A 27,922-nucleotide genomic window follows, 5' to 3' on the forward strand; every position below is an offset into this window, starting at 1 on the left:
CGGCTCCTCGGCGGCTCCGCGGCGGGGCCGGGCCGCGGACCACCATGCTGGGCCTGGATGCGTGTGAGCTGGGGGCACAGCTGCTGGAACTGCTCCGGTTGGCACTGTGCGCCCGAGGTGAGCGGGCCGGGTTGGGGCCAGGGCGGCCACGTGGGCGGGGGGCTCCGGTTGGGGGCGGTTTTAACCCGAGGCGGGGGCTGGCCCCACCCCGTGGAAACTTTGGGGGCATGCGGTGGGACCTTGTGGGGCGGTCCCCGTTAGGGTTCTGGCGGGGGTGGGGGGCTTCGTCCAGGCTAAACACTCATGGGGAAAAGAGCCAAGGGTGGGAGGGTCTGTTCGTGAAGCCAGGGTGACAGAGGGACCCTCTCCCCTTTGGAACTTGCCCCAGAGATTCCCCTCTCCTTTGGGTGGGGCTGGGGCTCCTTGAGAGTATGTGGCGATCCCTGAGAAGGCAGGAGCACAGTGGGCAGGGACTCGGACAAACCCTGTCCCAAGACACTATGGGAAGGGCTTGGAGAGACCCCTACCCCCATGCGCCTTGGGAAGGGGCTTTAGGAGACTTCTGGGAGGTGGCCCCAGAGCATAAACTAAAGGGTTTAGAGAGAGTCACCCTCACCTTCCAGGAGCACTGTGGAAGGAACCCCTAGGACTGTGGGAAGGTGTTCAGAAACCCCCATCCCCTAGCAGGATGGTAGGGGATAGAGGTGTCCAAGAGCATTATGGGAATATGGGAAGAGGCCCCAGAGCACTGGGGGACCCAGAGGAGTGTGAGGGCAGAGCTTCTGCTCCAGAGAAGACCTTAGAGGTTACCATTCAATGGTGATGGCCCCCAGTCCTTGGGGCTGTCCTCAATTTGGGGTATTCATTCCTCCTACCTTTGGCTTCAGAGCCAGGGAGGGTCCCTGGGTGGATGGATAAGCCAGGAGAAGGCAGCTCTTGCCTCTAGGGATGTCACTTGGCTCTTGGGAGCCTTCTCCGGCCCCCAGGTCTCCTAAAGGGGAGCCCACTCCTCTCCCTGACCCCCCATACAGCCCTCCCTTTCAGAGATCCCATACTCTCTCCCTCCTTGTGCCCCTACTGGCTTCTTTTTAAGTTCCAGCAATGGGAGATACAGCTGACCAGATGGAGGGCTCCATTGAATACCGGGGGCAGTTGGTGGTAATCGCTTACTCACCTCCCCGATCCCCAGTCCTCCTAACAGACAAGGAGGAGGGGCAGCTGCCACCAGAGGAGGTGCTGGATGAGGCTGTGCCAGGGTACCGAGCCCCAGAGAGGAAGAGCCTCCTAGAGATCCAGCAGCTGGACCCAGATGATGAGAGCCTGGTCAAGTACAAGAGGGTGCTGCTAGGGCCCCTACCACTGACCGTGGGTATGCACCGGCCCTGGGAGTGGAGGGGTGGGGCGGGATGGGGGTGCATCCTGTAGACTTCCAGTTTCTCCTCAGACCCCGGCCTGCCCAACGTCCAGGTAACCAGGCTGACACTGATGTCTGAGCAGGCTCCAGGGCCCATAACCATGGACCTCACAGGTAACCCCTTTGCAAACCGCAGACTGATCTTGGGGATAGAGACCTCTTAGATCCCTGCTTCCCACCACGGGGGATTCCTGGGCCAGAGTCGCAGCCATTACAGGAGTTCCTTCCTCAGCTGGCTTTTCCTAACAGGGGAGCTGGCTGCACTGAAAAACCAGGTGTTCGTCCTGAAGGAGGGTGTTGATTACAAAGTGAAGATTACCTTCAAGGTGAGGGTAGCTGTCATGGGGGACCTTAGTCAGCCACAGGTTCAGCCCCCCAGAGGGACCTCTTAACACCCTCTGTTCCTCAGGTCAATAAGGAGATTGTCAGTGGCCTCAAATGTCTGCATCACACCTACCGCCGGGGCCTGCGAGGTGAGGGCTGTGTGCAGGGGGTGGCCTGAGGGGCCACAGGGCGGGACTGGTGGGACAGAGGGCAGCCCCTAATGTCCTTTCCCTCCCACAGTGGACAAGGCTGTGTACATGGTGGGCAGTTATGGCCCGAGCGCCCAGGAGTATGAGTTTGTAAGTCCGGTGGAGGAGGCACCGCGGGGTGCGCTGGTGAGGGGCACCTACGTGGTCACATCCTTCTTCACTGATGACGACAGGGCAGACCACCTTTCCTGGGAGTGGGGCCTCCACATCTGCCAAGACTGGAAGAGCTGAGCACCACCCCCTGCCCCGGGAGCGGTCTTCCCACTTGGGGTCCTTGTTTCCCCTGCCTCTGTCAGTCACTGCACAGGGATCCATGCGCATTCCCCAGCCCCCTCAGTCAGTGACCAGACCCCCGTGCCCTCTGCCCTGTCTTGGGACACCCCCTCTCCGGGCTTGGTGCTGTGCCCTGAATAGTCCTATTAAACGTCACCCTGTCTCGGTGCCCTCGGTGTCGCCTCTGTCTGCCTCCCCTCCCTTGGGGGTGGGGAGAGCCTTGTGGCCTTATCTTCCCTGTGACCAGGCCTGGGTGAAACGTGGCAGCTGCTGCTTGGCCACCAGCCCCCTTATCTGCCTCTGCCCTGTGGGCCCCGGCACTGCCATGGACAGCCAGCTCTTACCTGTTCTGTTGCTGCTACTGCTCCGGCCCTCGGGCCCACGGGGCCAGGGGCCAGGGACCGAGGGTCCCTCAGGGGAGCCCCCCGAGGAGGGGGTCTCCGAGGAGGATGGGGTCTTGGTGCTGAGCCGGCACACCCTCAGCCTGGCCCTGAGGGAGCACCCTGCTCTGCTGGTGGAGTTCTGTGAGTGCACAGGGTCAGCAGGGCTGGGGGTGCCACAGGGGCCGCCCAGTGAGTTCGACCCCTCACATACCGGGGTTTCAGGGCTTATACACTTGAGGGGATCTTCCCAGTGGATACTTGGCCTCACTGTGCTCCTGGGGCTCCATTGGAGGGCACCTGAGACAGAGCCCTAGGGCTGAGCTGGACCTGGGGGTTCAGCCCCAGTCAGTGGGAGGGAAGAGGAGATCCATGGTAATTATCCTGCTATAGACTCTGTGAAGGGCCAGACAAAACTCAGGCCTTGCATATTCTTGAGTGGCTTTTTTACAACCCTTTACACATGTAAAGCCATTGAGCTGGCAGGCCTCAACAGGCAGTGGCATATGACCAGGAGCCTGGCCTCTGGGAGTAATGGAAGTTCTTCTCAAACTCACGGAATGGTGCTGGCCGCTGCACCCCCGAGCTGGGGGCCTTGAGTAGTCTGATCTCTGATGCTTGGGCTTGGTGTGGCTGAGGTTCGGGAGGGCCCCTGAAGGAAGGAGGTGTAGATAGGACATGTTTCGTGCTGCACCTGACTGATCCCAAGGTCTGCCAGCTCTGGCTGGGCGGGAGCAGGGGCCGCAGCTGGGGTCGTGGGGGCTGGAGGCACTCATGGCCCTATCTCCCAGACGCCCCATGGTGTGGGCACTGCAAGGCGCTGGCCCCAGAGTACAGCAAGGCGGCTGCCCTGCTGGCAGCAGAGTCAGCCAAAACCAGGCTGGCCAAGGTGGACGGGCCTGCGGAGCTGGAACTGACCAAGGAGTTTGCTGTGACAGAGTACCCTACTCTGAAGTTCTTCCGTGACGGGAACCGCACACACCCAGAGGATTACACTGGTGCGGGGGCAGGCATGTTCGGGGTGGGATGGGGTAGGGCCTGGGCCTGGGCTGAAGGGACTCTCCACAGGTCCCAGGGAGGCCAAGGGTATCGTTGAGTGGCTGAGGCGGCGGGTGGGGTCCAGTGCCACACGGCTGGAGGATGAAGAGGGTACCCAAGCACTGATAGATGCCCAGGATGTAGTGGTCATTGGCTTCTTCCAGGTGAGCTAGTAGCATGGCGGTGGGGGGGCAGGCCTTAGGAGCAAGGCTTGTGGCTCCAGCTGTCCTCATAGGCATGGGCCCCTTAGGATCTGCAGGATGAGGATGTGGCTACCTTCCTGGCCCTGGCCCAGGATGCTCTGGACATGACCTTTGGCCTCACTGACCGGCCACAGCTCTTTCAGACTTTTGGCCTCACCAAGGACACCGTGGTCCTCTTCAAGAAGGTAGGTCAGGGCTGGGGTTAGAGCCAAGGCAGGGGTCAGGTTCAGGGCTCTGGTTCCTGCTGACCCACCCGGTGTTGTCCAGTTTGACGAGGGGCGGGCAGACTTCCCAGTGGACGAGGAGCTGGGCCTGGACCAGGAGGATCTGTCCCGCTTCCTCCTCACCCACAGCATGCACCTGGTCACAGAGTTCAACAGCCAGGTGAGGTGGGCTACAGGTACAGGTGCAGGCTGCAGGAGGGGGAGTCAGGGGTAGCGGGAGGGTGACCATGGAAACCGGCCCCCATGAGTTTGGCCTGCCCTGCAGACATCCCCTAAGATCTTTGCGGCCAGGATCCTCAATCACCTACTGCTGTTCATCAACCAGACACTGGCACCGCACCAGGAGCTGTTAGCAGGCTTCAGGGAGGCAGCTCCCCCATTCCGGGGGCAGGTACCAGCTGGGCTAGGGGGGTGGGGGGTGGGGAGGCCAGTGCCCAGTGTGGACTCCCTGCTGGCAGGTGCTGTTCGTGGTGGTGGACGTGGGTGCCGACAACAACCACGTGCTACAGTACTTTGGGCTCAAGGCTGAGGAGGCCCCCACCCTGCGCTTCATCAACATGGAGACCACCAAGAAGTACACACCTGCAGAAAGGGGGCCAGTCACTGCAGCCTCGGTCACCGCCTTCTGCCACGCAGTCCTCAGTGGCAAGTTCAAGGTCTGTGCTGGGTGGCCCACCCAGGGGGTTGGGGTGGGAGCAGTGGCTCTCAGGAGAGATCCCCAACAAAGTGCCTGGCCCGTTTCCCCCAGCCCTATCTCCTGAGCCAGGAGGTCCCCGCTGACTGGGACCAGCATCCGGTCAAGACCCTCGTGGGCAAGAATTTCGAGCAGGTGGCTTTTGATGAAACCAAGAATGTGTTTATCAAGTTCTGTGAGTGTGGAGGGCAGTGCACAGTGGGCAGGTGAGGGGTAGGGGGCCTTGCTGGCCCTGCCAATGCCCCACTGTCCTAGACGCCCCGTGGTGCACCCACTGCAAGAAGATGGCTCCGGCTTGGGAGGCACTGGCTGAGAAGTACAAGGATCACAAGGATATCATCATCGCAGAGCTAGATGCCACAGCCAACGAGCTGGAAGCCTTCGCTGTGCATGGCTTCCCCACCCTCAAGTACTTCCCAGCAGGACCAGGTCGGAAGGTAAGACAGGATCCCACTTTTCCTGAGTCCTCAGATGGAGATGGGGCATGGCCTCAAAGGGTATGGCTTCAGAGGGCAGGCCCTGGGATAAGGTGTGGACTTAAGAGTGCAAGGCCTAGTATAGGGTGTGGCCTGGGGTGGGACAGGACCTTGCTAGGGTGGGGCCTTAGAAGGTGAAGTCAGATGGGTGTGGCAGTAAGGGCATGGCCTGGGTGGAAGTTTTGCGTCCCTCACACCCTCCTGGCCCTCCTCAGGTGATTGAATACAGAAGTGCCAGGGACCTGGAAACCCTCTCCAAGTTCCTGGATAATGGGGGCAAGCTGCCGGAAGAGGAGCCCACCAAGGAGTCCTTAGCCCCCTTCCCGGTGAGTCCCTCTGTCCTAAAGTTCCAGGCTTCTGTACAAGTCCTCTTGACTGGTGGCTATAGTACTAGGCAGCAGTAGGCTAAGAGCCCAGTTTCCATCTGGGCCTCTGTGACCCTTTCCAGGAGACACCAGCCAATTCCACGTCGGAGCCCAAAGAAGAGTTATAGCTGCCTTCACATCAGTGCTGGGGAGCCATTGTTTCCGGTGCCTGGGAAGCTGTGGGCCCTGAATAAAGAGCTTTGGTCCTGGATTGTGTGTGGTTCCTGAGCAGGGCTGGCCCCCTGGGGCCTGTTCTATGTTGAACAGGGCTCAGCCCTTGCCCCCAACCCTCCTCAGTGGATCCCTGGCTTGGGTATAGGTCTGGGTCCCCACCTGGGCAGGTATAGGAGTGGGACATAAGGTTGCTGCCAGCTCTGGCCCCTCCTTCAGGGGCTGGTGTGACTTCTTTTGCTGCCAGTGCCTGACATGAGCCATATGTAGCCAGGCTAGAGGAGACAGGCCACACGAGCTGGAAGCTGACCGAGAATGGTGTACCCACCCACCAGGCCCACCCACAGAAGACCAGTGACTCCACAGCAGGGAAGGTTCAAAAACGGTTTTATTTCATTATTATCCAAGTACCTTTGAAAAGATAATTGTACAAGTCAGCGCATGAAAAATGGGCTGAGGGCAGCCCCCTGCTGGCCCTAGCCTGAGAAATGTACATATTTACATGGGCCCTTAGAAAGGAGGGGCCCAGGACCCGCTGAGCCAGCGCTGTGGAAACTGAGGATGGAGAGGGGACAACGAGGTGCCCCGTCACCGGATCCACACAGTGGCAGGCAAGAGACAAGCTGTGTTGAAGGCACTCGGTGACATGTACAATTTAAAGGCCCCCTAGGGCCCCCTGTACCCTGGGCCTGGGCTGGTCCTGACCAGGGCAGGGCATAGTGGGTGAGTCCAGGAGGAAGAAGCAGAGCCTGTGGTATCAGTGCCCGGCAGAGAGGCAGTGGGCGGGTGCGGGGGGTGGGGGATGGCCCATAGTTAGCAGCAGGGGGCCACTGGGGAGGGTCATCAAGGCAGCCCCATCGTGGGCTCTCTGCGTGGGGGAACTCTCAGAGTATTGCTGTGGAGGAGTGGATGGGGCCCCCTCCTCACCAGCAGCAGGACAGACGCCTGTGGGACCACTCAGCAGGATCCCCGCTACTTGGACACAGATGGACCAAAGGGGTGGGTGGCAGCCCCAGCCTGACACCAGGAGCTGTGTGTCTGCACACATGTGAGAGCACCTGACATGCCACAGCCCTTCCAGGCTCTCAGTGTGGCTTCTCCCACCGCCACTAACAAGGGCCCAGCCTGATGCAGAGGCCAGGCCTGTCCATCAGTCCACCTTCTCCACCTTGCCGATGATCTTCTCCTCGAAGACAGGCAGGACGGCCTCGTCTTCCCGAACCTCCTCAAACACCACTCCACAGTCAAACTCGTCACTCACTTTCTTAAAGTAGTATCTGGGGGACGTGGGTGAGGAAGGGAATGAGAACAGATGATAGCCTGTCCACTCCTTTCCTCCCCACGCCCCCACATCCTCAGGATCTCCCAACTTCCTAGCCTGGCGGCCCCACACATATACAACACTTGGCAATCACGCTCCAGACATGCACAGGGCACACAAGCTGGTTCTGCCTGGTGCCTGTTTGCTGGACAGCTGACAGTGAACAGCACAGTGACCACATGTGGGGTCCCCTGGCCTCTCGAGTGCTGTAGGGGAGAAGTGGGCAGCTTCGGCATTTCTGTTTCCTAAGAGTTGAGCCTGTCATCTCCATCGGGGTGACATGCCCCGACTAAGGCCCAAGCAGAAGCCGGTGGAGCTGGGGCCCTTCTCTAGTAGCCACACTTTCCAAAGGGTGCTTTCTTGCTATTTAGAGATAGAGGAAACCATCCACTAGAGGCCGCTGTGGGCTGATCCCAGCTGAGACCCTATCTGCCCCCTGCTCCTCCCATGGTGCTCACTCAGGAGCCTCCATGGCCTGGCTGGCAGGGCCAAGCAGCCCATGGCTAACTCTGAGAAAGGGGGGCCTTGGACCCTGGGAAAGAGGACCTGGCTTCTCCATCTAGTAAAATGGCTGAATTGAAGCTGGAGACGAGGCTAACCCAGGCCAGAACAGCATGGAGACTGACAGACCACTGTGTTTGGGCCTGTTTCCCCACCTTTAAAATGAGGACCATCCAGACCCCTCAGTTGGCCTAGAGGCCCCAGTCACGTGGCACTGGGAGTCAGGGCTGGGAGCCACACTGCACACAACAAGGGGTTCTCGCCAATAGCTCAGGGTTGGATAAGTGGGTAAGTGGGAAACAAGGATTAGATGGGATGAGAACAGGGTGAAAACAGGGCACATAGCAAACAATACTACCTCCTGGACAAGGCACCTCCTTACCACAGACCCCAGCCCTTTACTCTTACCTATAGTTGCCTTTCTTGGTCAGCAGCTCCTTGAACTGGCCCAGGGTGACTGCACGGCCCCTCACCAGGGTCCGGTAGGGGATGGGCTCCCCACAGAAGTAGTAGGCCACAACGATGCTATCGCAAGGCTGGGTGCTCCCACTGCCCGCCTTCCTCTGTGATTTTGTCCTGGAGGCAGAGATGCAATGGTGATTCCTGGGCTCTGGGTTCCACAGGGAACCCCTCAATGGACCTCAGGCTTCAAGCTCTCAGTAAACGACAGGGCAGGGCCTGAAAGGATGAGCTGTAACACACTCAGAAATGCCACGCATCCACAGGACCCTAGGCCTAACACAGCCATACAGCTCCATCCACTTCTGGGGGCCTTTGACCCACATGGTGTCTCAACACAGGGTTCCAGTTCTGCACCAAACCCACACACCGAGACACACAGCGCAGACGCCAGCTCATCTCTCACCATCGTGCCTGTCTCACATCTGCACAGTGCCAAGGCTTGCCTGCCTCCCTCCTCTACCCATCGGAAAATCCAAGGTCTCACTGTGGCCTGAGCTGCCTGGTAGGTAGCACCCCTGACCCAGACCACGTAAAAGTGGGCCAGCAGGGCTGGAACTCACGGTGGATGCCTCTACCTGCTTCTTAAGGTGGCTGGGCCACTGGAACCAACACAGCCTCCACTTCTAGGTTGAGCTATACTGCTTATACCTTAGTAAAGCTTAAAGCCCCAAACTTCAAAAACATCTGTAGGCCAAGGATCGGACAAACGTAACTGTGACAGATCTTGAAATGGACCTGCCCCACAGAAGAGAGTTTGTCAAAAGAGACCAGAGGCAGCAAACAGTCAGACTTCTAGAGAGGGGTGTGAAGCCAACGCCATCTCCTGCCCAGGCTGGGATAGGACCTCATCCTGATGGGCGCTGAACAGATACTCTGTCTGGGACAGGCAGCATTCGCTCTGCCCCGCAGTGTCCCTGGTCCCTGTGACTGCTCTGGAGCTGCCCGGGTACATGTGAATACAGCCCTCAGCCCCCACCAGCTGGGCGAGGCAGAAAGCCTCCTGCACCAGTGTCACGTCGGGAAGGCTACCTGAGCTCATAGTGAGCCCTTTCCTCTCTGGGGACCCTCCCCTCCCTGGCATCCCTGGGTATACACTGTTGTCACCTCATCCACGTGGCTGTCCATCACTCGCGCCAGGCCTCCCTGGCACCTGCTTTCCTTCCCTCAGTCCCGCAACCTCTAACCCAGCTTGTCCTGGGAGCCTGCCTCAGGCAGGGGTGGGGGTCCCGTATTGGCTTGTTCTCTACAGAAGAAGAGTCCCTGCTCCTGCAGGGGCCACTCTTGAGGAGTGACCTGGTGGGGAAGCTCTAGGCCAGCTGGTGTTGTCTGGAATAAGCCTGGAATAAGGCTGGTGAGGTGGGGGATCCCTTTTTGCTCTGTCTTGAGCAAAAGCACAGGAATAGGGCACTGCCTGCATGTGGCCTGCAGTTCACTAAATGCCCACCCTGCTCCACGTGTACCTGAGGAGCAGACACAACCCACATGAGAACAAAGCCAGGCTCGCTGTGCACACAGCATCTGGACACACAAGCACCACAGGAGCCGACGCTTTCAGTCGGCAGCGTGTCGGGAATCACGGCTGCAGCCCCGACCCTGTCAAATCCCAAGGCCTGGCTGGGAAGCTCAGGAAAGTAAAGGCAGGCGGGAATGTGTGGCCAGAGTGGAAGAGGCAGAGTGGACCTTCCCTCTGGCCTGTTGGTCATTTGCCACCACGTGGACAGTCAGCATCCCCTTTGACGGAGAGACAGGAAGGAAAGGCCTGCACACGGCTGGCAGCCCCAGCTCTTCCAGTGCAGTGCCCGGGCTCCCGCCCTGGGAACAGCTGCTGCTCCTCGGGACCTGGCCCACAGCGCGGGCTGGGCAGGCGTTGCAGGAGGACCCGCGCGGGGCACGCACGTACTCTGTCTCGGAGAGCTCCATGTCGGACACCGCTGGCACCACGCTCAGCACGGGCGTGCACGCCGGCCTGATGCAGGAGCGCCCCCGCTGGATGACCTCCTGCACATACCTAGGGAACAACCGCGTCAGTGAGCCGCACAGGTCTGGGCAGGGCCACCTCCACACTCCAAGGTGACAACTGGGTGACAGACAGCAGGCGGAACACAGACTCCCCAAGAGGGTCCATCACTACCACGCAAGGCTCCCACTGTGTGTGACAGGCAAGACACCAAACCCCTTCTTGAGCGGTGGAGCATCAGAATCAGTCAAGAAACGGATGTTGCCTTCTTATTCAGAGTTCTCAGGTTCCTCGTTTGGTCAGAGCCCTTGGGGAACCCCTCATCTGAGGTGCTAAGATTCTGTCACTTCATCCACACTTAGAGGACCTGCCTCTGGCCTCCTCCCTCTGGGTGCAGCTCTTCCCACTTGGTGCTGACATAGGTCCGGGTCCTGCAGAGTGGTCACTGCTCCGTCCGAAGCAAGCAGAGTCCTGTCCCTGGGCTCTCTGCCCAGCGGATTCTCTCCAACTGTCCATCCACCCTGAGCATGCGCTCTGCAGCCCTGACAGAGATTTCTCCTCTGACCAACCTTGGTGAGGGTCACCCCATGAGGAGCTCAGGAGGCCCAGAACACCCACTGCCACCTTCAGACCTTTGCTCTGTGGCCATTTACAAAAGGCCCATGTGCTCAGGACTGACGACATGTAGAGCTAGCAGAGTCATTGGCCAATTCTGCCCAGCGGATTCTCTCCAAGTGTCCATCCACCCTGAGCATGCGCTCTGCAGCCCTGACAGAGATTTCTGCTCTGACCAACCTTGGTGGGGGTCACCCCATGAGGAGCTCAGGGAGGCCCAGAACACCCACTGCCACCTTCAGACCTTTGCTCTGTGGCCATTTACAAAAGGCCCATGTGCCCAGGACTGACGACATGTAGAGCTAGCAGAGTCATTGGCCAATACACCACAGGTGACTCACCCCCAAAACACAAGTCACAGACAGCCACTGGCCAGACAGAATGCACTGTTGTGAGGGGCCAGCAGAGTACTGGCAGGAAGAGGGGACGTGAGCCCTGTCCCCAAGAGATCGAGGCAAAAATGAAGTCCCAGGAAGCCCCTGGCAGAGGGAAGAGCTTCCATTCTCACATCGCGGCCTCTCCTCAGGCCACCCTCCACTGCCCTGTCTGCCTCTCGGTATGGGCCTCCTGCAAAGAGCTGGCTGGCTCTTGCTGACTGAATAAGATCACAGGGTGAGACAGTTATCTGTAAACATGGTCAGCTTCAATGACCCAGAGAGACACATTCATGTTTTCACCTGTACCCGACGAGATGGACATTAGGGAGAGTCCGCACCCTGACATCTGCTTCCCCAGAGGAGCAATGCCCCCCACACAGTGAGACCCATAGAAAGCAGGATCAAACACCAGATGACAGAAAACTTGGCGAGGAGCGCCAATAATGTCTTAGAAACAGTGGCCACAATGCCATGTCCTGGTGAGAACTACAGATTCCAGGCCTCCTGATCACCTGGGGATTCCAATGAACCAGCACGTCCAGGAAAAGTGGCCTCAAGGGCCAGCTAAAAGGGTCAGGGAAGCCACATTCTGGCCTAGAGAGACCTGCCACCCACAAGGGAGTGGTACCCGTGCTCCTCAGAGAGCGAGAACAGGGTCTGGCCTGAGGACACGGTGGTAGCAGGTCAGGCCACTCTGCTTTCTGAGACCAAACAGGGCAAAGTAAAGAGTGGCTGTGAGACCCGAGGTGTAGGAGAATTTTATACCTCACCTATTTCAGCACTGTTTACCATCCTACCTGCAAATGGCACTGTTTAGGGTTCCCTTTTGTGTGGCTGTGAATGAAGGCAGCCAGGACCCCCAGGACCAAATTCTCTGAGCTTAGTCTGTACAGGAGCTAGTAGTGACCTGACTGTACAACCTCCAGTTGTTTCATGTCATGAAGAGGACCCGGTGGCCTCCCACAAAGACCCGGGTGAGTGCACGCTCACAAAGCAGAGCAGGTGTGATCAGGGGAAAGACATCCTTTCCTCCCCAGAAAAATAGTAATGACCACTTGCCCTCCCAGCCCCTGGTCACACAGCAGGGTCATGTGGAAGGAAGTGGAAGGAAGAAGCCAGTACTGCCAGTGGGTGCCCAGCATGACTCTATGTGTAAACCTTAGGCCTTGGGAGCTCCACCCCAAAGCGGAGCCATGGCACCTAGAGAAGCTCTGACAGGAGCCAGCCCTGCTCTCCCCGATGGCCCTGTACCTCTGCTTCGAGGGCAACTTGCTGGCTCTCTTCTCTTCCTCCTCCAGACGCCTTCGGGCCTCCTCCAGCTGGGTCAGAGGGTTGGGGGCTGGGTTGGGTGGCATTGTGGGGTCTTGAATGAAGAGATGAGAGGGCTGGACGGAGTTCCGGAGCTGAGCGCTGACCCAGGGGTGTACAGCCCCAGGACGCTCAATGGACAAGGGCCTGGAGCTCTCGTGGGCCTGCTGTTTCTTCACCCCAGAAGACCTTTGGGAGCAAAAGAATAGACATGGCAGCACCTAAACACCCAGGGCCACAGGCAGGCATCAGGAGCTGGGCAGGAGCCGGCAGAGGCTGAGTGTGGCATTGACTCCTGGACACCTGGGGCAGGAGTGCTTTCGTGTCCCTGGCCATCAGAAGCCACGTGAACTTCAGCAATTTCCTCCTATCTCACATGACAGGAACATTCCTTTCTTATGCACCTTTTTAAACTAATTTTTAACAATTTTATTGAAACATAAATCATATTCTATACACAGACTTTTTTAAAGAAAATTTTTACTGTTTTTAAAAATGTTTTGATATTAAAATAAATGCTCTTGGTGAGAAACTGAAATATGTAAAAAATTCAAAGAAAAAATAATCTATAATATCACAATTTAGAAATAGCCACTCTCAGAATATTGATTTCCTTCTCCATTAAAAATAATTAACACACTGGGCAAAATTCTAAACATAATTTTTCCCCCCTGGATGTGGTGTGAAGCCTCTTTGCTGTTAAACATTAAGAATGTGCTTTACGCCTGTGTCACACGACATTTCTCGACCACTGAATAGAATCAAGTGAAAATGTCAGCTCTCTCAGCTACAGCTGAGGGGGTCTCAGCACCAGGAGCAGAAATGACCGAACCCAAGAGGGCTCCCTTGGAAGTGGGTTGGTCCAGTGCTCTCATGATACCAAAACTGCCCAATGAAAGGTACTCCGAGGGAGGTAGGCTCCTCCTCCTAAAAAGCCCTACAAGGTCAGCCCCAGGGAGACCTTGGCCCGCATCTCCCCACCCCTCCACCTCCTCAGCCTCCAATACCCCCATCTCCTCGACCCTCTCATCTCTCCACCTCTCATTATTCCCTGTCCCCCACCTCTCCACCTCCCTGCCCTCAGACCCCCGCAGCCCACCTGCCTTATGTAAGAACAGCAAAGGCAGAGGCCCCATGGCCTCCAGACTCTAGAGAAGCCGGGAAGGCCTGGTGAAGACACTAAAGGCCATAATTTAAAATAGTCCATCTGACGGCAGGAGCCTCCGGAACCTGGGAGGTTATTTTTAGATGTGCCTCACGCTTTAGCCACAGAAACCTGCCGTTTGGTGTGGGAGGACCAGCTGGGAGAGACCCTTTCCTCGTGAAAACCCACAGGAGAGAAATCCAGGTATGTCAAGAATCTACCCCACTCCAACCAGAGAAGGAGAGGGGACCCTTGAGAGGCCCCCTCACTAGAACAAGCTTTGTGGCCAAAAAAAGGTCTGGATGCTAGGGATAGGCTTTTTCCCAGGGTCAAGCTCACCTGCCTCACACACACATTCGGCCCTCTCCAACGATGGGCAAATCCCACCAGTCCCGGACCTGAGGTTCCTGGGTATCACTAGCATCTGGCTAAGCCCTATCTAAGCCAGCCCTGTCCACCCTACAATGGACCGACCTGTGTAGGATAATCCAGAGTTCAGAGGGATGCAGACTAAATGAGACCCTTCCCCCGCCAACCACTGAGGGGGCGACCAGGTGCAAACACAGAAGGTTTCTCCCACAGCCCCATCTGGAGTGGCAGTTAGGTGCCTGCTTCACTTCCCTGGTGCCTTAGGTCATTCTCACACGGAGGTGCCACTGCCCCAGAAATAACCTTGTGAGAGCAGCTATGTGACAGCAAGCCCCTTCTTCGGTGGTGGGGCAGCAGCAAGAGGAGCTCACAGAGGCATGGTGACTTTACACTGATCTCACCAGCGGGCACTCCTGCCCAGGACACTGACACTACATCCAGGACCCCACCCCATCACAGGCCCACACAGAGCAGGCATCAACAAGCTCACGCTGCAATGGGTTGGACCTGATTCCTTTCAATTCTCGCTTCCACTGTACATGGTTTGCAGTAAGACAGTGGGTGGGGCCATGCCACACCATGAAGGACACTGGCAAAGTAGCTCTAAAGGCTTGCCAGCCGGTTGTGCACACCTGTGCCCACTCCCCCAGGACACCAGGTGCTGCTTACCCGTGGCCGGCTTTCCTGTGCCTACTGATCTCTTTCTCCCCCTCAATGATCCACTGCATGATCTTCTGATTCTTCTCTGCATCCTCTGAGGAGCCTGGCACCTCGGTGCTGGCACTCTTCCCAGACTCGGCTTTCTTAGCATTTCTTTTGGAAGTCGTGCCGGCCTTCCCGCTGCAAAAGCAAGACCTGGGAGTCACCCACTGACTTTACCTGGCTCGTCACTGAACAGCTGGCCACCTGTGCTCCAAACCCTGCACTACCCCCTGAACATGAAGGCCTTGACCAAGTGGCGTGTTCTAGCGGCCTCTGCCCCAGCTCTGTGGGGTTGTCTGGAGTTTGTTTCAGGTGACTCCATGGCAGGAAGTGAAGGAAAGAGTCCAGGAGGCACTGGCTGGGAAAGCTAGAGCCACAGGTCAGCTGCGGCTCTTGTACTCTGTCCTCTCGGCCCAGGTCACCTGCCTGGGTGAGGTACCAAGGGCCCAGCCAGTCCTCACCCAGACACCTCCCTTAGAAATGGTTCTCTATCCAACCACACTTCAAGAATGGAGCTTTAGCCAGCTCAGCAGCCCAGGCGGAGGCCTGGCAGCTGAGCTTCTAGAAACCACATGCCTGTAGTGTCTGTAGCTGACCTTGGTTTAAAGAGGAATTTTGGCCTAGAAAACCCAAACAAAATACACAGGAGACACAGCTTCTCACTGTGACTCCTTCCTCCCTGGGAAGACACCCATACCCCTCACAGACACAAGCCACGAGACAAAGGAACCACAGTCCTGAACCCAAAGTGCAGCTTGGGCCACCACAGACACTCACCTGTAGGCCAGGCTGTCGCTGGCATTGGGGGCAGCGCCCACACTCTCCAAGTGGCTTCGGGGCTTGGCCACATGGCTGTGCAGCTCTAGACCCCAAGCGAAGCTGCTCTGGACCCGGCGGGCAGCCTCGGTCTCAGCCTGCTCCTTGGGCCTGGCCACACCGTGGTGGCTATGGTGGTGGCTGTGCCTGTGAATGTGCAGGCCGGCTGCCTCGAGCTTCACCCCTGACTTGGGTGCATGCTTACCATGCCCCAGGGCTGTGCCCCCAAGCACCCCTGACATTTTGGGCATGTGCGCGCTGTCAGGGGATCGGTGGCCTGGCCCTGGTGACTGGCAGCCGGGAGTCCTCATGACCCGTTGCACATGTTCATCCAGGATACTCTCAGGGTTCTCCTCATGCGCATCCCGCAGCCCCACACAGCCCACATCTGAATAGCGGGGTGGGAAGTGGTGCCAGGCCGGGGCTGAAGGCAGTTTGTGACTGGCCCCTGGCGGGGCAGAAGAAACATCGCCATCCTCACCTTCTTCCTCCTGTAGGGACAAGGCCGCATGTCACCTTGGCACGAGCTGCACCAAGGAACCCTCACACTTGGGGAAACAAATAAACCACCACCAAAGAAACAGGAAGCCTGGCTGTGCTGTGTGCTGGGGGTCGGGAGCTCTGAGCCTAGGAGGAGGCAGAGCCAGGGGAGGTGCCGAAAGTGCTGCCTGACTCTCGGACGGCTCCTTTTCTGTCCCTGATGATCTCTGAGAGTAGGTGGCTCACAGCAGACTGTGCTATAGGACAGGGCACAGATGGGATGAGGACAGGGAGCTGTTCAAGTATGCAAGGACATGCGACCGCTATGCACCAATGATTCAGAGAACACAACACCAGTGATGGTCCAGACCACAGAGAAACTAAACTAAACTCTGCACTGGTTTAGCTTTCTTTTATGTTTCTCAATAAAGGTTTTGTTGAATTTCAGGTAAATTTTCCTATTCCTCAATTTTACTGTCATTTTCCATTATATTTTCAAAAGGAATATCACCCTTGTACAAAAGAGCTCTTGGTTTTTATTTATCTTGCTGTGTTTCTTGACAAATTCTAATATGAAATTAACTGAATTTCATTCAATTCTTTAAGTTAACATAACTATATCTGTAAACATAAACATTTGATCACTTTAACTCCAAAAGATACATCTCATATTTATTTTCTCATCTTGCTGAATTATCCAAATCAGAATGATGTTGAGTACATTTGGTAATAACTGAAAAAGCAGGTGATTAAGCTACCCCTGAACTTTTAATATAAACAGACTGCCAGAAGTTTCTCACTAATGCAAAAGGATCTAAATGTTATTAGAACAGGTATCAGCTGTGGGCATCTTGATCAGTGTTCAGGGTAGAAAAAGGCACTGAAGAAGATAGAGGGTGAGAGAAGGGGATGGACAGACAGAGGGTGAAAGCGCACCCACTTCTGGGCACAGCTTGGAACCACCTCAGCAGAGACTCGGATCCTGGGCTCTCACATCCATTCCATGTTCCCAGCCTGACCCCTTTGCATTGCAGGACTGAGGGACCAGGGACTCAGGACTTCGCTGGGTGGGGGGAATCTTCAGTGTACTGAAAGTCTTTAAACCATTTATCCCCTAAGGCAGGAGCCAGCAGGAGAGAACCTCTGAATCCCCGAGAAGTGGTGGTGGGCAAACCTTGGGCTGAGATCCAGTTGTTCTTAATAGCTCTACATATGTAGGAATTCAATTTTAGGGTTTTGAAATATTACAGATTTACATAACTGTTCAGCTAATAATTTTCTTCTTTGCTTCCATTTTCTAAATTTTATAATGAAAGTTATTTAAAAATTCTACAGTTATTCCTTTTAGAAAAGGACTATCATTTATAGCATGATTTACTTAGATTACAAAATTACAAACAATAACTAAGATTGCACTACCAGCTGCTGGGCAGTGTGCCACACCTGAGGACTGAGGGACTCCTGTGGGAGCAAACCTGCTGGAGCAGCTACAGGCCTGAGAATGTGACCTGTAGTCCTGGTACTCATGTCCAGAGACCATCACAGGCCACTGAATGTGACAGGCCACCTGAGCTTGAAGAGCTGTGTGCCTGCCAACTAGTTCTTGAATTGATAATGGAGAAATACAAGAGGCTGTTCATTTGAACATTTCTGTCAAAGAACACCATTGGATCTTTGCAGCTGGGTCCAGCGCCTCTTCTAAGAGCTGGTGGTATCTCTAGGCATAGCCACCATGCACCTGCCAGGGACACTACAAAGAGAAAATCATCTAAAACTGAGACATCAGAAAAACATACTGAATACCCACAGCCACAGCTGCCTTCACAATGTCTCGCCCAAAATGTTGCCCTGCCAGGACCACAAGCATGCCCAGCCACTGAACCAAGATGAAAAACCTGACAGAACAATTACAACAGCTCAATTCTATAGCAAAAAGGTAGTAAATTCTTTCTTTCTTAGACTTCTTTTACAAAATGTTACACACATTATTTCATGAGCACATTTGTTTTAAGGGTTGTTAACCGTGACATGCTCAGGGCAACCCTCACACAGAGAGCCAATGCCCATGGAAATGCTGTGCTAAACAAACGAAGAGGCCAGCTTTGTCATAACACACAAACTGGGAGTTAGCTCCTGCTAAAATATTCCGTATTTCATGATGATTCTGTTCCCCGTATTTGTTTGTCTAGAGAAGGCTTCTAGAATGTGGAAACTATGCCCCTAACTACTCCTTCAGTTACTCAATTAGGCCCCTAACGGACCCGGAGAAACGGCTAGCCTTGGTGAGTGCACACCCAGTGTCTTTGGCTCTCACCAGATGGCTTGACCGTGACCCGGCTCCTGAGAGCCACTTCCTCCAGACCAAGTCTTATCCTCGCCCTCACTAGCACGCAGCATGGTGGGTACCCTGTCAAGTGCCCTTGGGCAGATCACTGAACCATAGCGACTATGGGGAGGATAGCTGGTCAGCTTCCCCAAGCTGGCACCTGCTCTACCCACGTGAGGGTTGCCCAATCACCACGAAGAAGGGAGAGGATGCTGGTAAGAAAATTTTACGTGTGTGCACAGCGCTTAAAAATACTTTCATGCAAATTTCTTCTTGGAGAGTACCTCCATCTGGCTGTTTATCTCACTCTCAGGTCTGCCTTCCTGGTACCCGCCATGAATCTCAGGTACTGACATGCTATTTGAAATCTGCCTGCTGTCTCAACATGAAGGAAAGAAGGGGGGAGCCAGGTCCTTTGGTTGGAAGCTGGGCATCATGAAAAGGATCTATAGAACCCAGGATAGCAGTTGCAGGGTGTAGCCAGCAGGACTCCCTGCATGCGATGTCAGGGTGGGCAGAAAAGGAGACCACCAGGTGTGATCATCTGCCATGCTCCACGTTTACACTTCTGGCAGTGTCTCCAGACTTCAGGTGCACACAACTCACCTGGGGACATGTAAAGTGAGAGAGGAGGCCCTTCTCGAGGGGTTCTAATAGGATCTGAGAAGGGCTCAATTTCCATATTTCAAATTGGAACATCAGTGATTGGATGGAGAAATAATTCCTTCAAGAAACAGCACATTTTTGAGTTTCAGGTACTGGGCATAAAATATTGAGAAGAGAAGGGAAGACACCCACTTACTTGACAGTGACCATTCCAGCAGAGAATTCCTACCTGCTAAGAGAAAAGCAAAGGCCTGTCTGCCAGTGACACCGAGGCCCACGGCATTCAGGAAGGACTGCGTTCAATGACCTCAGTGAATAAAGTTCAATAAGCTATAAAGTACAAAGCGCACAGGGAAGGCCTCGCTCCAAGAGCACACTTGTTACCAATGTCTCGGCAATGAAGCCCCTGAATGTGTGTGGAAATGAATCTTATAGAATGATACCCACAACAAAAGCAAGGTATCTCTTCAGCAGTTACGGGCAGAAAAGCATTAAAGTAAATGAATGAAAGTTATTATGAAATCTCTTAGCACTCAACATTTCATCAGGCGAGGCTACAGGTCAGAAGACAAAATAAACAGAAGCCTACAGCCAAACCTAAAACCACTCTACACTCTGAGGTGATAAGTGTGAGCTACTGGTCCCTCCTGTCATACGCATGCTCTGCTCTAGACACATGCCCATGGCCCAGGACCCAGTAGTGCTCGTGAGGGGCCTCCATCTACCAGGACTCAAGGGAAATTTCAGCTCTACATGCCAAGGGGGCATGCAGGATGTAGGGGACTTGGCCAGAGAGGGAAGCATGCTCACATGTGGGGTTAGACGTTCAGCTCGAAGGGGCTCAGCAGAGAGGAATGAGCCTGGGGCATGGAGGGGAGGATAGGAGGAAAGAGACTGGGCCTGGGGTGAACAGAGAGGCTGGTAAGTCTACACTTAGGACATGCCCAAACACCGAGCTGAGCCAATGTTGCCTCAGTGTGACAACTACTTCAGGGACAAATGCTGAGAGTTGTCAGCTTCCCTCTTAACTGCCTTTCTACAACGGGTTGGAACAGGAATTCCAACCCCAGCATCCCAGGGCCACTGCTCTGACATGTGCTGGCTGCTCCTTAGGCCGAGGCTCAGTGCCCCGCCCACAGGGACCTTCTCCCCAGGAGACAGCCCAGGCTGGGAACAAAGGGTGGGTGGCTTCAGAGGAGGCAAGTGTCATAAGAGAATGTACCTTGGCCAGCCATCAAGATGGGTCAAAGCATGTCAGGAACCAGCATGTGGTCAAGAAGGGAGAAGGGGGCTCTGGGAGCCCCTGGAGGGAGCCCCTTGGGGCCTGAAGTTGTAATAAAATAACTCAGAGACCGAGATATGCATGGCCTCCCCAACTCAGGCCTACTCACCATCCGCACACGCTTCAGCCGCTCCTCCAGCTTCTCCTCGGCCTCCCGCGTCCGCTGCACGGCCTCCAGGCGGTGGATGAGCTCCGCGGCAAACTTCTGGGGCTCCACACGGATTTCCTTTGGCATTCGGTAAGTACGCTGTAAGGAGACACCCTTGATTAGCCGGCCACACACAGCTTCGAATTATCATCCTCTGTGCCAAGGTGGGGCTCAAGAACTTTTGGGGTAAGAGAAAGTAACATCTGAAATCTGCGTTTTATTTTAAAGTATTTACTTTTCCCCCTTTCATTTGGGAATCAACGTCCTTTTCTTATCAAACTAAATCTCTCCCTCACCCAGCAATGATTCAGAGGTGAGAATGGAGCACTAACTCCCACTGCTACATAATCAGAGACACTGACTGAGCGAGGTAGAACTTGGTTTCCTGAGGTCAGGTCATCAAGGCAGAGGCCAGCAGGGTCTTGTGAGTGTGCCCTGTACAGACGGCCTCCCAGCCTGACCCAAAGAAGGGCTTATACACGACTGGCCAGCCTGAGATCCAGTGAGGCCTGGGGTCTGAGCAGGTCGAGTTGAAAAGACCACTGAGGAGAGAGAGGTGGGAGACAGCCCACAACATGCTTGCAGGACCAACCTGTTCCCTGCAGTGCCCAACACGCACACAAGAGGGCAGCAGCTCCTGGTGCTTAGGTATGCGCAGACCAGGCTCCATCCCAGGAATGGGGGACATAAAATTCAGGATACAAGAAAAAATCAGGAGAAAGGTAGGACCATGGAGGACTTTACTTTTCAGAGAATAAAATTTTGCAATGTATTTTATAGTGAAACATCGTATAACTATTTTGGGGGAGGGTAGCTTTATTTTAAATTTCAAATTCAAGACTATTGCAAGAATAGCACAAGAACCCCTGTCTAACCTTTACCCAGATTCCCCAACTGCTGACATTTCTCTCACACTGTCATTCTCTCTCACATACACATATACAATGCACATGTGAGCATACACAGACACAAACACACCCTTCTCTGAGCCGGTCAAGAAAAAGGGAGTAAACACATGATGCCTGTTTACTCTTAAATGTTTTAGAATGTATTTATGAAAAACCAAGGGCATTCTTGTAACTACTACAGGACAATTATCAAAAAAAAAAAAAAAAAAAAAATCCTGATTTTTTTACCTTATTAGCAGATCTTATTCTAATTTCACCAGCTGTCCCAATAATAATGTCCTTTACAGAAAACATGTTTTAAAAATCTAAGCCACCAAGATCTAAGTGAGGGAGGGCCTGGAGGGGCCTCGAATGAGGCAGGAGGCAGACAGTGAAGGAGGAAGGTAGCCTAGGGACAGGGTGGCACACAGGACTCCTCTCTGACCTCTGTGGGTGAAGAAGAGTGGCTGTTTAGAACCCTAGCCTTCAGACGTGGAGCCAGATGAGGAGGAAAGACGTAGAGTGAGGGAGAGGCCTGAGTTTCGCATTTCTTTTGTCAGATTCATTCTTAAGTAATTTTTCTTTTTGATGCTACTGAGAATGGAATTGTTTTCTTAAGTTCATTTTTAGGTTGTTCACTGTTTCACTACTGGTATAGAAAATATAATTAGTTGATTTTTGTATACTGATCTTGTATTATAAACCTTTCTGTATGTTGCTGGATTCAATTTGTTAGTATTCTGTTGAGGGTTTTGCTTCTACTTTTATTTTCTTTGGTTTATTACTTTATTTTCCTCCATACTCTAGGTATAGTTATGTCATTATATTTTAGTTTTCTTACTAATAAAGGTAGGTATGCCCGTTAGTGGGCTCTGGCATGGTCTCAACTCTGCCTACCATTTCTCAATTACAAAACAGAAAAAGATAGTACCTAATAATTCAGAAACATTTAAGATTAGGTAAGAAAGTTACGTGAAGAGCTCAGAAACAAACGTCCACATGTGTGGCTGATGTTCACCACCATGGATTCAGAGGTGGCCGCAGAAATGTCTGAGGGGCCCGGAGAGGGAAGGGGACTGAGGACAAACCCAGGACACAGACCAATGCTTCAGGGATGGTAAAAGTTGGTGTGGAAGACACGAGGGTGTTCAACACCAGGCAAGGGGTTATCCCGGAACTGAGGAAGCCAGACACAAGAAGGAGGGGCAGTCAAGGCATCCAGTGCTTCTAGAAGGTCCTGGGAAAGAAGCCTGGGAAAGAAGGTAGACATGAATGGCGAGCCCAAGAGGATTGGGCAGTGGGAAGACCCTGGAAAAAGTCTTTGCAGGTGGGGCATCTGAACAGACAACAGAGGCCAGTTCTTATGCAGGATGGCCCAACTTGGGCTGTGTTCTAATGACTTCCCCGGCAGGAGGCCCAGGGGCCGCCAGGTTCTACTCACTGTCCTTGCAGGGGCAGTGTCCATCTATCTGTCCCATCACTGATGACAACGCCTGACCACTGACTCAAGAGAGCCAGGTCCTCTCCCAAAGTCACTTTTTCCCATCATGAGTAAATATTTTGTGAGGGGCTATCTAGGATGATGTAAACATCCTGTTATTCAAACTCTCAATTCATTCACCATGTTAGCATGGATGCATGAATTCCAAATTCGCTGTCGCTAATTCTGATGCTCCAGCTGTCTGGGCCTTGGCTGGCAAGAACCCCACCAAGGGGCTTCTGTATGCCCTCACTCCTTTAATTTCTGGGATACAGGATGCCCGGGCTCCTCCTCTGCACCTCAACCCAGTTCCAGTGTTCAGTTTAAACCTCCACTGAGAAGAACTGAGAAGACACGCACATCACCGCAGGGCAAAGCAAAGATGGGTGCAGTTACCCCCTCAGGCCCAGACTGCTCCAGACAACACAAGTGAGGCTGAGTGCTCCCCAGAAGGTCACCTACAACACGCATGTGCACGTGTACACACACACATACAGATACTCCATCCACAGCATCTTCCACTTTTCCCTAAGCAGACACCAGACACCATCAGTGACTAGTTTAGGCCAAATCTGTCCCAAAGGTTGGCTGGAAGGTGACAAAATGTTTCATTATCTTTTTCTCAGAAGGACAAACAAACACATCCTTTCTTCTCAACCATAAATAATCACTTCTCTTATTTGTAAATTAAAGTATCTGCAGAGACTCTAACCAAGGAATCCTGATTAAGGGTGGGTGTATGCTGTGATCCCGAGAAACAACCACTTTCCCTACACAGAAACCACAAATGAGCAGCATGAGCTGCCCTCAGACGCTACAGACAACAACAGATTGGAGCCTCTACTCAAAGCCTTTCTCATTGTCCCCTAAAAGTCTTTCCCATTCAAAGTCAATATGTCATCCATAAAGAAACTCTTTGCAGGTGAAGACAGGCTGTGCTGGGCTCTGTGAACTCCCCTAAGCAGAACTGCTTTCACTTTTTTATTTTTATCCAAGAGGTGAAGCTGAGGCGGCTTTGAAGTCAGTATGCCCACATGTTGACTCCTACCATTCAGCCACAGAAAGGCCGATGTCTCATTTCATCTTGAACAAGGCAGCACTCACAATAACTTGGAAGGGGGGCACCAAGAGGCACAGCCAGGCTTTCTGACAGAGCCGCAGTCAGGCAGCTGTGCAGGGGCCAGGCCTGGGTGTTGAGCCTGTGAGGAAGACTTAGAGCTGCTCTCCCACCTCAAGTAGAAGCACCTCGTTTGACACAATGGGAAAAGGTCACATGTTGGGCACTGGGTAAAGGTGCTCCCTGCTCTTCTGAACTGACCACGCAAGCTGGGCTCTACAAGCCACCCTCGCTGCCTCCTCCAGCCTGCAGGGCATGACCACGTGTGACCATATGCTACACCCAGATCTGAGCCAAGTTCACAGGAAGCCAGGCAGGCGCCTTTTCCACTGGCCAGTGCCACAGCAGCCCAGTCAGAATGGAGAAAGCAGATGTGCATGGGTCTGAGAAGACTGGTGAGCCCCAAACTCGGAGACAGGGAGGGTGAGGGCCATGCTGAAGAACTTACAGGAATGTGAGGTAGAGGCACCCGCCCGTTGACCTGGACGTTCTCCTGCATCTCCCGGCGGTGCTGCTTGCGGATCCTGTACGGTGGGATTCCATCCCTGCCCAGAGGAGAGAGACAGCCTGGCATGAGCATACACAGAACAGCTTCACACAGTTTAGCTGTGTGGCTTTACCATGGGCAGGGCCCCCACGACCTGTTTTTCCAAGGCCTGATAACTAAGAAAGGTTTTTATATTTTTAAAGAGGCGGACTAATGTGTGATGGAGCCTGTATGTGGCCGCAAAGCCTAAAATATTTACTACTGGTCCTTTATGGAAAACATTTGCTGACCCCTACTTTATCACCCAGGCAGGATGCAGTGTGCCTACCTGGCGTGCTCTACACAGATAAGAAATATTTGAGGGCTGCAAAACGGGCAGCCAAGACAATCTAGATCCCATTGAAAGAGATTTCCAAGGTTCTATTACTCTGCTTTCTTCCAGGGTAAATTGGTCAAGCAGTATAATCTCTCTGAGGGAATGCTCAAATTAGTTTTCTTGACATAAGTTTTAGCTATGAACCCTTTTGAAGATTACGATAAAGATATAAATTAAATTATATGTTATCTTTAAGATAAGTAAATGCACTTACTCAAGATAGACGCCAGATTTAACACATAATTCACTACACATGGGCAATCCTTAAAAACTCTCTAGTCCTCTTCCAGTCATTTAAAAGCTACCCTGGAAAGCACAGCAGCCACCAGGAGCCAGCATATGCGAAAGACCAGCCAAAGCAGGATGACTAGAGTGGCTTCTCTGGGTCCCCACTTCCTTCCCACTGAAGGAGCCCAAGATGGGCCTCCTTGCTCTCCAGAGGGTGCAGTGAACACCTGTGTGGGATCCTGACCCCTCCTGATTCCTTCCCAGGCACCACCCACCGGGGAGGGTGTACTGTCAGTGCAGTGCTGCTCTTACTAGACAAATGTGCAGATGTAAACATGCAGCCGTGATCTCACTTTAACTGCTAGACGACCTAGTGAAGCCAACACCTTGCCCCTCAGTGCCCAACACACAGCATTTGGTGTGTCTTGGCCCCTGTGCCAGGCAGCTGCACACCCACCAGCTCAGTGGCTTCATGGGCGAGCAGGGCTGCAACATTCTCCTCGGAGCCCAGGTCTGGGTGGAAGGGGCATGTTTTGATTTAAAGCAGGGTAGAGAGAGGCTGTGATAGGCTCTCCTTCCTGTCACTGCCTCGGTGTACCTGGCTGTCAGGGCTCCAGCTAGGTGCTGCAGTGCAGTTTGCTCAGGGACCCAGTGGGGGGCAGGCACTCAAGGGGATAGGTGTCAAGGAACAAGTGAGTCAAAAGCATTTAAATGTCTTTACATACCTCTAGGGTTTTGTTCAGGTGTCCTGAGCCACCAACTTGTGTGTTTCTCATATACATTAATGGGGCACTTAAAAATTCCACTCTCCATGCCTCTACAGATTTGGCACTGCCCTCAGACACCTACGTCCAAAGTGCATGAACTACTAAGCTAGCCCATCATTCTTGTCATGTGGTTGAGATGCTGAGTACAGCTGCCCTCAATAGAAATAATTTATGTAAAACACACGATCCTATTTTTTGCCTCTGATGTATATTCGAATGTCACAATTGTACATTCCAAATTCTTGACTATTCCTGCATTTCTGACTCAGTGTAAACCGAGATGAAGAGAATATCAGAGAAAAAAATATTTTAAAAAATTTAAATCTTCTCTTTAGCAAACATATTTTCTTGAAGAGAATTAAGAGACTTTTCCAGAAAATTGAAAACTCTGTAAGCAGATTAACTTTCATTGTAGTAACAGAGTTTGGGGGGAAGAGGAAAACCATATGCTGCAAATGTACCATCTCGTGCTGCCAGCTGCCTGTGGGGGTCTGCAGGGCTACAGCTCACTGTAACTGGTTTAAATGGTACTTTATATTCATGGCAGGTATTGTTTGGAACTCCAGTAATTTCAAACACGAAATTGCTAAAAACATGTCAACATTTTATCTTAAAGATTCAAAATAAAGGAGATAAAAATGGTCTTTGAGAAATGACACATCCACAGAAGCTCAACCTGAAAGGGCAGATCCATCTGGTAATGTCACCACATGGTTGTCAAAGGGGAAGAGAGAAAGAGCCCAACACTTGCAACTATGGGGACTGGCTAAATCTGGTTCAGAAACAGCTTGTGATAACATATCCTGCACACTAAAATTCAGGTGTCAGAAGAATGCCTAAAGACACCGGCAAATGAAAGGCGTAAACTATAAAGATGGCACATCAAGTGAGACCACAATTTAAAAACATGTGTTCATCTACAAAAAGAAGAGTTTAGAAGCCCTTATTTTCTTATTTAAGTCTGACTCTTCAGACTTTTCATATGAAGAAACAAGCTGGATAGGAAAGAAGTCTCCCTGAGATCAGCTGACAGCTACTGCCCCTGCCTGGCTGAAGTCCTGGCCATAACCCCATGAGGTCTCAGTCTCATGGGGAAAGGACGCCTGCAGAGAGTGGTCCAGCAGACTCAGAGCTGCTCTCTGTCACAGTCAAGGGCTTCCTGGTCCTGACACCGGAGGGTACCCGGGAGTCAGCCCCCAGCCCTGGGCCTCTGACCCTAGGCAGAAACTTCCCATTAGTGCTGGTCAGATGATGAATGGCAAACGGACCAAAAGCAAGGTGAAGGCAGCAAGGCGAAGACCCCAAATGACCTCAGCAATGCCCTGATCTAGCAAGAGAGTGTTTGACACTCTCAAGTTTCTCATGTGCACTTAGGTCCCAATAAGCTACCTGCCAAAGCGAAGGAGAAGGTGTCAGAAAATAAGCACTTTCCCACAAAGAGAGGGCTTCTCTGGAGGGGACGATGAAAGGTCTGCTGTCACCAGTGAGGGACACTGGGGCTCAATGTGGCTCTATGTGGTCACAGGGACCCCTTGGACACACGCAGCCCCGGAGGTGGTCCCTGAAACATCTGGCCCTGGGCCAGCACAGAACCAGCTGCACCAATTTCCCCTCTTACTTCAGTCTCCCTGTCCCACAATGGTGAGTAAAAAACAGGTACTCACCTGTAAGACAATGTCTAAATTTAAAAAAGTGACAAGTACAGAACAGTGTTGAAAAGAAACACTGTTGAAAAGTGCGGCTTTTCAGGGATGGTGCCAGGGTCACCCCTGCTTGGGCAGGCAGCTGTCCTGCTTGGCTACAAACCAGTGCTGATCTTTAAAGTGAACCCCCATACTATAAAAACCAAAGAGAAAATCAGAACCAAAGTGCACTAGCCCAGACAGCTCTGGAATTTATTTCAACGCTGCCCACGGTTTCCCCTTTCAAAAGTTCTTGTAGCCTTGGCCTTGGAGAAAAGCAGCTAACATAAAACTCAGTTCTAGTTTGTGTTACGATTTTTAACAACACTTCCTACAATGCATCTGGTCTGTATGTCAGATGCACTAACATCAAGTTGGGGGGAGGCCCACGAATCACCTTCTATGAAGACAAAGCCCCAGCTGGGACTGGCACAGGCTGATATGCTTCACAAGGCTACATTTGCCCAGGCAGGGAGGACTTACACGCTGCTGTCGGTGAGGGACAGGCTGTCGGCATCACTGGACAGGCTCTGCTGCTCACTGTCATTGGTGCTGGTGGCCGGGGCGAGGGCATAGCCAGAGTTGACGTAGTAGGGATTGACGGGCTCCCGCCACGGCCCATACCTGCAAACAAGAAGGGCACGTCAGCAGCAGCCCAACTACATCCTTTCATATTAATCCACATTTTCAGAACCATCTGGATATCCTCATAA

The 27,922-nt window shown here is 53.3% G+C and overlaps 3 protein-coding genes across 6 annotated transcripts in view; 2 read left to right on the forward strand and 1 right to left on the reverse strand.

Moving 5' to 3' along the window:
* Positions 1-6: 6 nt before the first annotated feature.
* On the forward strand, positions 7-2,389 carry ARHGDIG (Rho GDP dissociation inhibitor gamma). The gene is made up of 6 exons (XM_011376744.2): positions 7-117; positions 1,190-1,369; positions 1,445-1,528; positions 1,664-1,740; positions 1,824-1,887; positions 1,979-2,389. The coding sequence occupies exons 1-6, from the start codon at positions 45-47 to the stop codon at positions 2,176-2,178; spliced, it is 678 nt and encodes a 225-aa protein (XP_011375046.1). The 5' UTR covers positions 7-44; the 3' UTR covers positions 2,179-2,389.
* Positions 2,390-2,545: 156 nt separating this feature from the next.
* PDIA2 (protein disulfide isomerase family A member 2) lies at positions 2,546-5,832 on the forward strand. Its single transcript, XM_011376745.2, has 11 exons — positions 2,546-2,744; positions 3,392-3,598; positions 3,669-3,802; positions 3,889-4,026; positions 4,109-4,225; positions 4,331-4,456; positions 4,524-4,721; positions 4,814-4,934; positions 5,015-5,196; positions 5,451-5,561; positions 5,684-5,832. Exons 1-11 carry the CDS (start codon positions 2,546-2,548, stop codon positions 5,726-5,728), a joined length of 1,578 nt encoding a protein of 525 aa, XP_011375047.1. The 3' UTR covers positions 5,729-5,832.
* A 309-nt stretch (positions 5,833-6,141) lies between these two features.
* The window catches only part of AXIN1 (axin 1), a 54,830-nt gene continuing 33,049 nt past the window's right edge, over positions 6,142-27,922 (reverse strand). The window contains exons 3-11 of one of the 4 annotated variants that reach the window (XM_011376746.2): positions 27,693-27,833; positions 24,118-24,214; positions 20,147-20,284; positions 15,305-15,834; positions 14,495-14,665; positions 12,256-12,501; positions 9,956-10,063; positions 8,002-8,169; positions 6,142-7,048 (exon numbers count right to left, since the gene is read on the reverse strand). In XM_011376746.2, the coding sequence (XP_011375048.1) occupies positions 6,922-7,048; positions 8,002-8,169; positions 9,956-10,063; positions 12,256-12,501; positions 14,495-14,665; positions 15,305-15,834; positions 20,147-20,284; positions 24,118-24,214; positions 27,693-27,833 (1,726 nt within the window). In that variant the 3' untranslated portion in view covers positions 6,142-6,921. The remainder of the gene's footprint in view (positions 7,049-8,001; positions 8,170-9,955; positions 10,064-12,255; positions 12,502-14,494; positions 14,666-15,304; positions 15,835-20,146; positions 20,285-24,117; positions 24,215-27,692; positions 27,834-27,922) is intronic. The other 3 variants (XM_011376747.2, XM_023521458.1, XM_023521459.1) reach the window with 3 other exon arrangements.

This window comes from Pteropus vampyrus, unplaced genomic scaffold, assembly GCF_000151845.1.
Source record: "Pteropus vampyrus isolate Shadow unplaced genomic scaffold, Pvam_2.0 Scaffold303, whole genome shotgun sequence".
NCBI lineage: Eukaryota > Metazoa > Chordata > Mammalia > Chiroptera > Pteropodidae > Pteropus > Pteropus vampyrus.